Raw genomic sequence first — 12,011 nt, 5'->3', positions numbered from 1 at the left:
CTCTTACATCATTATTTTTCCAGCCACCACACCTATATGTTGTGACTGCACAGGGTGAAAAAGTTTTAATCTGTCTAATGTTAACTCTTGATCAGTTGCTATAGCCATCTATTAGATTGTATCTGGGCTTTGAACAGAATGTTTAATTGCATTTTATTAGAGTTGTGTGTTATTGATAGAGGATAAGAGGGCCAGGTAAGCTTGATGGTGTATGTATTGATTGTCTTAACCTCCCTGAGCTCTAGATTTAACTTTTAGTCTTTTTTTTATTGGACAGCTTCACATTTTCTAGGAATCTCAAATTCTATATGATGTTTGAATCTTCTCCAAATTAGAAGGAGAAAATCTGTAATGGTCAATATATATCAATTAAACTCTTCAGAATATGTGAGGTGATAATAATTACCATTTATTGAGTTCTATAGGCCGGAACTAAATGCTGTTTTTGTTGTTGTTTTTTTGAGACAGAGTTTCACTCTTGTCACCCAGGCTGGAGTGCAGTGGCGTGTTCTCGGCTCACTGCAACCTCCGCCTCCCAGGTTCAAGTGATTCTCCTGCCTCAGCCTCCCAAGTAGCTGGGATTGCAGGCGTGTGCCACCACACCTGGCTAATTTTGTATTTTTAGTAGAGACAGGGTTTCACCATGTTGGCCAGGCTGGTCTTGAACTCCTGACCTCAGATGATCCACCTGCCTCAGCCTCCCAAAGTGCTGAGATTACAGGCATGAGCCACCATGCCCAGCCCCTAAATGCTTTACAGTACAGAAATACTATATTAGATTGTCCACTTTTGGGAGGAGGGGCAGGAGAAGGGGAGATCCTCTTATGAGGAAACACTCCAAGATTACATCCCTGTTATCTTTCCTCCAAATAGTTTCTGATTAAGTTATTTGTTTAAAAATTATGTTTTGATTAGAATTTGATGGCTTTTTAAAAACTTTTACTGACACTCAACATGTTTGTTTTTGTAGGAGCTGACTAAGGCTTTGGAACAGAAACCAGATGATGAACAATATTATTGTCAAAGAGCTTATTGTCACATTCTTCTTGGGAATTACTGTGGTAGTTTTTCTTATAAAGTATATTGTCCCTTTTTAGTAAGCTACTTACACATTTTACCCATGACCAATTGATCAAATAAAATAAAGGTTGTCTTTGAGGATTTTTAAATTGGTCTTTCATACAAGGTAAAGTAGTTCAAGTGTGACAGACATGTTGAACAACACCTATTTAAATTTTATGGATGTCTCTTTTTCCTCAGTGGGTGGATAATGTATATAGATTTCATTCATAGTTATTGGGTAGGCTGATAAAGAATTAGTATCATATTTACTATTTGACAGAGTATTAAAATGAAATGCTCTAATTTGTATTTTTTTTTTTATAAAAAAGAATGTGGCCAGGCATGGTAGCTCACTCCTGTAATCCCAGCACTTTGGGAGGCCAAAGCAGGAGGATCATATGAACCCAGGAGTTCGAGTCCAGCCTGGACAACATAGCAAGACTCTATCTATATTTAAAAAAATGTATTTTTGTATTGTGTAACTTTAAAAATTATTCTGATGAAGAATCTGGATAGGGAAAAACTGAATATCTTTTTTTTTTTTTAGACGCATTTTTGCTCGTTGCCTAGGCTGGAGTGCAGTGGCACGATCTCAGGTCACTGCAGCCTCTGCCTCCCAGGTTCAAGCAATTCTCCTGCCTCAGCCTCCCAGGTAGCTGGGACTACAAGCGCATGCCACCATGCCCGGCTAATTCTGTATTTTTAGCAGAGATGGGGTTTCACCATGTTGGCCAGGCTGGTCTTGAACTCCTGACCACAGGTGATCCACCCACCTTGGCCTCCCAGAGTGCTGGGATTACAGGTGTGAGCCACTGCACCCAGCCAAATTACATAGATGATGCTAATGAGAAAAGGAGATGAATTTTGTGACACAGTTTTATTCATTGACTGCAGAGCTTTAAGAAGGAAGCTAAATGTTAAGCCAAAAGGAAGGTATAAGAGTAATATTTATTTGAATTCTGTCTTGGATTAGGTTTTCCAAATTTAAAACCATCTGGTGTTTCTACCAACTTGAAAACTTAGAAATCTGAAACTGATCTATATTCTGTTTGTATTTGCTAGAATCTGTAAATAACTGACGAAAATCCCATCTTTTTCTTTCTTTTCATTTTTTTTTTTTTTTTTTTTTTTGAGACGGAGTCTTGCTCTGGCACCCAGGCTGGAGTGCAGTGGTGCAATCTTGGCTCACTGCAACCTCCGCCTCCCAGGTTCAAGTAATTCTCCTGCCTCAGCCTCCTGAGTAGCTGGGACTACAGGCGTGTGCCACCATGCCCGGCTAATTTTTTGTGTTTTTTTTTTTTTTAGTAGAGACAGGGACTCACCGTGTTAGCCAGGCTAGTTTCGATCTCCTGACCTCATGATCCACCTGCCTTGGCCTCCCAAATTGCTGGGATTACAGGCATAGCCACTGTGCCTGGCCAAAAACCCATCTTTTTCTACATAGTTGCTGTTGCGATGTAAAGAAGTCTCGCGAACTCAATCCAAATAATTCCACTGCTATGCTGAGAAAAGGGTATGCAATAACTACTCTTTTTGTTGAGCTTGGACTGTAAATAGTAAATGTTTAATTTGTTGAATGAGTTCATTGTAAGCTTTATAAGTAGTAAAATTCTGTATTTATTTTACAGCAGGGATGATTCAATTTTAAATATAAAGTTATAGTTCTATTATTTTCATAACCATAGTATGTGATAGGAGATCTATACTTAATATATTTTAAAATAGTGATGATTGAAATAACTACAGGGTATAGATGAAACTGATGGATTTCACATCCCTTTTTTGTTTATCATTTGGAATTTACTCTATTTAACTGACTAGTGAACATCCTATTATTCAACCAAGCTGAATAGGCTGCATTTAATGCTATGAAAGCTCTGTATCTATGTGCTTTATATCCCATCTTGTTTCTGTTGGTAAGTGTAACTTTATTCTTTAAGTAAGAAACTGCTTTAATTCCTTCGTATAATTATATTTTGGAATAAGCAAGTATGTATAATTAAAGTGAAATTCCTTCTGAAGTAAGTTCTAAAATTGAATTTTACTGGAAATCGTACTAGATGTTAACAGTATTTTAGAAAGTCTCTTGGCTTACTAACATATACTTAAAATAAATTTTTTCTTTCAACAATAGAAAATACTAAGATGTTTTTATTTAGAAAGAAGGCTATTTTCCAGATCTTGTGTGTTAATTTGTTTTAAATATGTTCATGCAGGATATGTGAATACCATTAAAAAAAAACTATGCTGCTGCTCTAGAAACTTATATAGAAGGACAAAAATTAGATAGTAAGAATTATAGTTTTATAAACTTATCCATTTCTGTCTTCAATACCAAAGCTGAATTTTGTTAATGTTAATCTCAAGTTAATTACAGAAACCCAATACCTGTTTTTCTCATCTTAATTACACTTCATATTGATTGCAGATATGAGATCACTTAAAATTGGTTAAATTAGCCTTTTAGCATTTAAACCACAGATAAACTTACCATTAGAAGTAAAAAGTCATATGGAAACACTTAACGTGCTCTCTCTATTTAGTCTGGCTTCGTTTTTTTCTAATGGAGAAATGAAAATTTAATTTGCTTTCTTGGTCAGAAGTCTGTTCATTTTAAGTTATTCAGAATGCTGAGATGGGAAATCTTAACACTTATAGAGAAGTGAAGTGTATATTTTGATAAATTATGAGAGGGTACAGAAGAAACACGAGTTTTGAGAGTATTGTGAGTTTTTAATGTTATATTTTTTAGGGGAATATATGAAAATTATCACAGCAGTGTAGATATCTAGGCATATATAGAAATTATGAGAGCAAGAATTTTAAAATTGGAAAAATACTAAGACAGAAGTTGTGAGTAATCCCAGAAAATTGTAGACTACATAATCCTACTTGTACTATTATTTTATCTTTATGATAGAATTTTATCACAATTCTCTAAAGCAGTGGTTCTTAACTGGAAACAATTTTCTTTTCCAGGAAACTTTAGGCAATGTTTGAAGAGATTTTTGGTTATCATGAATGTTGGATAGGGGATGAGCTACTGACATGTAATGAATATAAACCAGGGGTGCTACTAAATATCCTATAATGCCCAGGACCGTCCTGCCCAACAGAGAAGTATCTAGTTCAAAATGTCGGTAGTGCTGAGTTAAGAAGCTCTGCTCTTACATATTATATGTTAAATTCTTACTCTGTACTGCTTTAAAGGTTTGCTTTTCTGCTGTATACCTGTTCAAAAAAGGATTTTAGGCCTCATTACACAAATAGAAGCTACAAATTAGGAAAGGAAAGGTCTGGGTGATAGGACTTATTCTCAAATTTGCTTATCCCAGTTTCAGTTTTGGCATGTGCATAATAGGGCTATTCAGTCAGCAAGACAGCATATCTACACTCTTAGTAAATTCTAGAGTCAAGTTATCTAGTGCCTTGATACATATTTGAAAACCCTGAAAAAACATGAGTCATACCATCCTCTACATTTTCTTTTTTCTTTTTCTTTTTTTTGAGACAAGGTCTCACTCTGTTGCCCAGGCCAGAGTACAATGGTGCGATCTTGGGTCATTGCAACCTCCTCCTCCTGGGCTCAAGTGATCCACCCACCCCAGCCTCCCAAGTAACTGGGGCTATAGGCACGTGCCACCACATCCAATTAATTTTTGCTTTTTTTTTTTTTTTTTTTTTTTTGCAGAGACAGGGTTTTGCCATGTTGCAAAGGCTGGTCTTGAACTCCTGGGCTCAAGTGATCCGCCTGCCTAGGCCTCCCAAAGTGTTGGGGTTACAGGCATGAACCATTGTGCCCGCCTCATCCTCTACATTTGTAGGCCTTACTACTTTTAAGAGCAATAGAAAAGTTTCCTGCCTAAATTCCTTTCTTTTTTTTTCTTTTTTTGGGGGCTGGGGGCACAGAGTCTTGCTCTGTCACCCAGGCTCGAGTGCAATGGCACCATCATAGTTCACTGCAGCCTTGAATTCCAGGGCTCAAGCCATCCTTCTGCCTCTGCCTCCTGAGTAGCTGGGACTACAGGCATGTGTCACCACACTGAGCTAATTCGTTGAATATTTTTTTGTAGAGACGAGGTCTTGCTACATTGCCCAGACTGGTCTCTGAACTCCTGGCCTCAAGTGATCCTACTGCCTTGGCCTCCCAAAAGGCTGGCATTACAGACATGAGCCACTGCACCTGGCCCCTAAATGCTTTTCTTGAATGAATAATTTCTTTTTCTTTCTTTCTTTTTCTTTCTCTTTCTTTCCTTTTCTTTTCTTTCTTTCTCTTTCTTTCTTTCTTTCTCTTTCTTTCTCTCTCTTTCTTTTCTTTCCCTCTTTTCTTTCTTTCTTTCTTTTCTTTCTCTTTCTTTTCTGTCTCTTTCTTTCCACGGAGTCTCGCCAAGGCTGGAGTGCAATGGTGCGATCTCGGCTCACTGCAACCTCTGCCTCCTGGGTTCAAGTGATTCTCCTGCCTCAGCCTCCCGAGTAGCTGAGATTACAGGCGCATGCCACCACACCCGGCTAATTTTTTGTATCTTTAGTAGAGATGGGGTTTCACCATGTTGGCCAGGCTGGTCTTGAACTCCTGACCTCATGATCCGCCTGCCTCAGCCTCCCAAAATGCTGAGATTACAGACAGCCACTATGCCCAGCCGGATAATATCTTAATATCATGCCATTGACATTTATTCTCTGATTATTTCAGAGGTGGCCTTCAGAAGAAGGCCTCCTTGATAAAATTGCTATTAAGGATATTTCACTGAAATTTATCTATAAATTTAAATCCAGGAAAAATTTAAGTTAAACTTTTATGCTTCTATTTTTATCAGACAGGATAAAACATTTATAACTCAGAATATTACCTTTTCCCCGCTCTGTGTGATAGATTGTTTGGTTTTAGTTACTGATTATTTAAAATAATAAGTTATTCAAAGCTAGGATTTTGATGTAATAGTTCTTCTCTAGAATATAGTTTGTGTGAGAGTGTATTTAAAATTTTTATTAAGGCCCATGTAGTTGTATTTCTTTTATAAATTAGTAAATTAGAAAATTTTGTTTTAAGAAATTTTTAATTTAAAATTTCCAGATTGCTCTTGCCTGCAGTTACATATTTTACTATGCACTGTGTTTAAATGTAATCATTGTTCTGTGTCCCCAGAAATGAAAAATTTGTTTATGGATACATTTACACTATTATCTGTAAGTATAAAATTTATCACCTGTAGCCTCTCGACTGCCGTGTAACTTGGAGATATGACAAAACTTCACAGAATTTAAAGATGCTTCTTGGTGTTGGTAGAAAAGGCATGGTAACAGATAAAGCCACTGAGAGAATAGTAGACTGAATAGGTAGCTGCGTTGAAGAGCAAGCTGGGGTTGGGAAAGGCTTATGGACCTCAACTCAGCTCTCAGTTACCAAGCCTCCTCCTCAACCTAACTAATGGCATATAGGGAGTCTGATTTAGTTCTGACTTTGTTGTGTGTATGAGGAAGCTTCTCTAAGGGCAGAGGGGTTAAGGGAAATGTATATTATTTATATCTGTGAAATTAGTAAGGTTGACTATAGTTAAAATTAATTTAAAAAAATCAGAATGTTTCAGGATGAACAACTAAATGTTAAATTATTGGTATATTTATAGCTATAACAGAGTTTGCCATTAAGTTCTGTTAAGACAGGTTTTATTCACTGCTGACTACCCACTGCCAAGACAGTGCTTGGGATGCAGTAGGTATTTAATAATTATTTGTTGATTAATAGGTTGTGCAGATGAGTGATGTGATAGTTTTTTTCTTTCTTGGTGCAGATTTTAATTTCAACGACTGAATTAAAAGGTGTCAAGAAGCTCAGAATGGTAAGTAGGTCTCCCATGCTATTTCAATTTAAAAAGAAGTAAACATTTGAAATTTTTTGGTTTAAACAAATTTGTTTTTACCTTTATAATTTATTTTAAATAATACATGTTTCCTTAAATATAGACTTCCAAAAATACGCTGGTTTTGCCTAGCTTCTTAAGTTGAAAAGGAGATTTGGGTGGATTTGCTTGTATGGCATATCAGTAAGAAATTACTAAGGAGCCTAGGCCAGGCACAGTGGCTCACACCTGTAATCCCAGCACTTTGGGAGGCTGAGGCGGGTGGATCACGAGGTCAGGAACTCAAGACCATCCTGGCCAACATGGTGAAACCTGGTCTCTACTAAAAAAATACAAAAATTAGCTGGGCGTGGTGGTGCATGCCTGTAGTCCCAGGTACACGGGAGGCTGAGGCAGGAGAATGGCTTGAACCAGGGAGGTGGAGGTTGCAGTGAGCCAAGATCATGCCACTGCAGTCCAGCCTGGGTGACAGAACGAGACTCCGGCTCAAAAAAAGAAGTTACTAAGGAGTCTAAAATGAATTCAGGAGGCAAAATGAAACCACTTTTCTTTAGTTGAAAGGTATGGAGAATTGGCTTGCTGAATCAGTATGTTTGTGCAATAAAAATCATGTAAATAACTTTGCCTATAAATGTACTGTTACCTGAAAATGCTTCCTTTTTGTGATTTAATAGGCCCAGAATCTGAGATGTTAAGTCCAGAGTTTTCATTCTTCATGTTTTTATTTACTTATGTTAAATTTCAAGTACCAAATCAGGACTCACGATGAGCTTTCAGTTAAATATTAAGCAATTCCATTTAAGTACTGGTTCCTCTAGGAAGTGAAATAAAATCATTTTTTGATAAATATAGAAGTTTCTAGTCATGAAATTTATTGGGCTATTTCGATGAATTTATTGTGTGGTTAAAATTGATTTGGTATGTTTTAGTATGAACAAAATGATTATTTATCTGTTCCTTGCTAAAACCTAAATAAATTACATTTATTTAGGTCCAACAGTTTGAATCACTTGTAGGCTTTTTATGATAGGCTAAGACAAAAGTTAAGGAAAATCGGAAATGTTTATCCCTAATTTAGTGTAATGTTTATTGTTTTCGACATGAAGACCTTCAAGTCTGTTCAATTATTAACAATTATGGTGGAATTGAATAAAAGTAACTTTTAATTTTTTTTTTTAAGACATGGTCTTGCTCTGTTACGCAGGCTAGAGTGCAGTGGTGCCATCATAGCTCACTGCAGCCTCAAACTCCTGGGCACAAGCAGTCTTCCTACCTCAGCCTCCCAAGTAGCTGAGACTACAGGTGCATGTCACCCCACCAAGCCCGCTAATATATATTCTATTTCTTTAAAACGCTTTTTAGGCTGGGTGCAGTGACTTACACCTGTAATCCCAACACTTTGGGAGGCTGAAGCAGGTGGATCAGTTGAGATCAGGAGTTCAAGACCGTCCTGGCCAACATAGTGAAACCCTGTCTCTACTAAAAATACAAAAATTAGCCAGGTGTGGTGGTGGGTGCCTATAATCCCAGCTACTCAGGAAGCTGAAGCGGGAGAATCCCTGGAGCCTGGGAGGTGGAGGTTGCAGTGACCCAAAATCATGCCACTGCACTCTAGTCTGGGCAACAAAGTGAGACTCCATCTCAAAAAAAAAAAAAAAAAAGTACAAACTACTATAAAGATGAATCTGCTTTTTTGTTTTGTTTTTTAATTAAGCTGAATTTTATGTTACTTTATTATGAGGGAACAATGAATAATTTAAATTACAGTTTAAGTAACTAAGTTTTAGATTCCTTTATATTTTTAAAAAGAAATAAAAGATATACAATAGAATTAATATTAAGATAATATTTAACTATCACTCAAAATCTGTAGATAATAGCCAGGCACAGTGGCTCATGCCTGTAATCCCAGCACTTTGGGAGGCCGAGTTGGGTGGATCACCTGAGGTCAGGAGTTAGAGACCAGCCTGCCCAACATGGTGAAACCCCATCTCTACTAAAAATACAAGAATGAGCTGGGCGCAGTGGTGCGTACCTGTAATCCCAGCTACTCGGGAGGCTGAAGCAGAAGAATCACTTGAGCCCAGGAGACAGAGGTTGCAGTGAGCCGAGATCATGCCAGTGCACTCCAGCCTGGGTAACAGAGTGAGACTCTGCCTCAATTAAAAAAAAAAAAAAAGTAGATAATAGTGTAGTTTAGTAAGAAAAGTAGTGAACTGCAAACCAAGAAATCTGACTCTGGATCTTTGCTTGCCCTGCAAATTTCGTCTAGGCACAAAATGACTATGACTAAATTTTCAGTACCTTTGAAAGGAAGTCCGTGGACCAAAAGAGCTCTGGAGTATTTTCAGCTGTAAAATTATATGAAGGTATAATGATAAATGAGTTAATGCCAATCAATGGTATAGGTAGGCTTTTTCCATTACTACTCCTTTTTTATGTTTTATTTATTTATTTATTTATTTATTTATTTATTTTTGAGACAGAGTCTCGCTCTGTTGTCCAGGCTGGAGTACAGTGGTGCAACCCCAGTTCACTGCAACCTCTACCTCCTGGGTTCAAGTGATTCTCCTGCCTCAGCCTTCTGAGTAGCTGGGACTACAGAATCCCACCACCATGCCCAGCTGATTTATATATTTTTAGCAGAGATGGAATTTCACCATTGTTGGCCAGGCTGGTCTCAAACTCCTGACCTAAAGTGATCCACTTGCCTTGGCCTCCCAAAGCGCTGGGATTACAGGTGTGGACCACAGCGATTAGCCAATACTCCTTTTTTATACAGTCATGTAGCATACTGTGTTACTATTTATTAACTTGAAGTTCTAAGGACATATGAAGTTTCCTATTGTGGAATAGGATCAGGTTGGCCTGTGTCATGGAGAATGGTAACTGGGCCTTCAGAATGGAGACAGGTTCACTGGGAAGTGAGGAGCGCCTCTGCCCGGCCGCCCCGTCTGGGAAGTGAGGAGCGCCTCTGCCCGGCCGCCCCATCCGGGAAGTGAGGAGCGCCTCTGCCCGGCCGCCCCATCCGGGAAGTGAGGGCGCCTCTGCCCGGCCGCCCCATCCGGGAAGTGAGGGGCGCCTCTGCCCGGCCGCCCCATCCGGGAAGTGAGGGGCGCCTCTGCCCGGCCGCCCCATCCGGGAAGTGAGGGGCGCCTCTGCCCGGCCGCCCCATCCGGGAAGTGAGGGGCGCCTCTGCCCGGCCGCCCCTTCTGGGATGTGAGGGGCGCCTCTGCCCGGCCGCCCCTTCTGGGATGTGAGGGGCGCCTCTGCCCGGCCGCCCCGTCTGGGAAGTGAGGGGCGCCTCTGCCCGGCCGCCCCTTCTGGGATGTGAGGGGCGCCTCTGCCCGGCCGCCCCATCTGGGAAGTGAGGAGCGCCTCTGCCCGGCCGCCCCATCTGGGAAGTGAGGAGCCCCTCTGCCCGGCCGCCACCCCGTCTAGGAAGTGAGGAGCGTCTCTGCCTGGCTGCCCCGTCTGGGAAGTGAGGAGCACCTCTGCCTGGCCGCCCCGTCTGGGATGTTGGGAGTGCCTCTGCCCGGCCACCCCGTCTGGGAGGTCTACCACAGAGGCCAGAAGCAATGTGGGGGCTGGATGTGGTGGCTCACGCCTGTGGTCCCAGTACTCTGGGAGGCTGAGGCCGGTTGATCACTTGAGGCTAGGAGCTCGAGACCAGCCTGGCTAACATGGCGAAACATATGAAAAATACAACTGTCAAACCAACCAACGAACCAAGCGACAACAAAACAGGTCTACCCTGGAGTCATACTCTAATTTTTTCTATTTTCCTCCCTTTCTGATCCTTTATCCCACTTTCTTTTTCTTCCTCTTCCGTCTCCTTCTTCTTTGTCAAATAGAGGATTGAGTTATTATCATTGATCCATACAAAGCCCCTCTCTCATTTATTTTCTTTAATTCCCACCCCCCATTTCTTTTTTTTTTTTTTTTTTTTTGAGACGGAGTCTTGCTCTGTCACCCAGGCTGGAGTGCAATGGCGCAATCTCGGCTCACTGCAAGCTCCGCCTCCCGGGTTCACGCCATTCTCCTGCCTCAGCCTCTCCGAGTAGCTGGGACTACAGGCGCCCGCCACCACGCCCAGCTAATTTTTTGTATTTTTAGTAGAGACGGCGTTTCACCATGGTCTCGATCTCCTGACCTCGTGATCCGCCCGCCTCGGCCTCCCAAAGTGCTGGGATTACAAGCGTGAGCCACCGCGCCCAGCCCCCCATTTCTATTCCCCGTCTTCCCATGTGCAACCTTCCTAATATGTTTGATATGCATCTTTTTGTTCGTATGTACTTTAGAAAATGTTTATTGTTTTGTGTGCAAAAAAAAAAAAAAAAGGAGACAGGTTCAGAGGGTTGGAGCAGGAAGTGCAAAGTGAAGTAGTTTTTTGCATCTAGCTAAACAGGATCTGCCTGTTTACTTATTTAAACATTGTCAAGAACAGAGCTGGTTAATTATGGGGCAGATTTATGAAATAGCTCTTAGGACAATAGAAAGTGAGAAAAGGGATGAAATCTTATGAAGTTTTTTTTTTTTTTTTTTGAGACAGAGTTTTGTTCTTGTTGCCCAGGCTGGAGTGCAGTGGCACAATCTCAGCTCACTGCAACCTCCACCTCCCGGGTTCAAGCAATTCTCCTGTCTCAGCCTCCTGAGTAGCTGGGGTTACAGGCACATGCCACCGCACCTGGCTAATTTTTGTATTTTTAGTAGAGACGGGGTTTCACCATGTTGGCCAGGCTGGTCTCAAACTCCTGACCTTAGGTGATCCACCCACCTTGGCCTCCCAAAGTGCTGAGATTATAGGCATGAGCCACCATGCCCAGCCCTTGTCAGGATTTTGGTCTGTCTCTGGTCCTATCCACATAGTGTAGAATTTGCTTAATAAAATAATTTTGAGTAATCAAGCACAAAATTCTAGGTAGATTTGAAAGGGATATAGTTCCGAAAGTTATGAATTTGATTTTTTTGGTATATGTCTATCAAGAGATTGCTAATGCAGGTCCATTTGAAGTAATTTACATTGTGAATAAATGATAAATGACTTAAGAACTTGTATTACTGAGCCATCTCATATACTGGTGGAAG

At 40.4% G+C, this 12,011-nt stretch overlaps 1 protein-coding gene across 12 annotated transcripts in view; it reads left to right on the top strand.

Moving 5' to 3' along the window:
* Positions 1-12,011, top strand: part of LOC100595307 — an 80,457-nt gene that overhangs the window by 7,476 nt on the left and 60,970 nt on the right. For 11 of the 12 annotated variants that reach the window (XR_004030148.1, XR_004030150.1, XR_004030147.1 and 8 more), the window contains exons 3-4: positions 6,209-6,249; positions 6,855-6,902. Coding sequence is in view for 3 of the 12 variants with exons in the window: in XM_030813310.1 (XP_030669170.1) it covers positions 6,209-6,249; positions 6,855-6,902 (89 nt within the window). In the remaining 9 variants the exon portion in view is untranslated. Of the gene's footprint in view, positions 1-6,208; positions 6,250-6,854; positions 6,903-9,779; positions 9,907-12,011 lie in introns of those variants that run through there. The other variant, XM_030813312.1, reaches the window with a different exon arrangement.

The sequence above is a fragment of the Nomascus leucogenys genome, chromosome 5, assembly GCF_006542625.1.
Source record: "Nomascus leucogenys isolate Asia chromosome 5, Asia_NLE_v1, whole genome shotgun sequence".
NCBI lineage: Eukaryota > Metazoa > Chordata > Mammalia > Primates > Hylobatidae > Nomascus > Nomascus leucogenys.
This window is presented reverse-complemented; position numbering and strand designations above follow the sequence as displayed.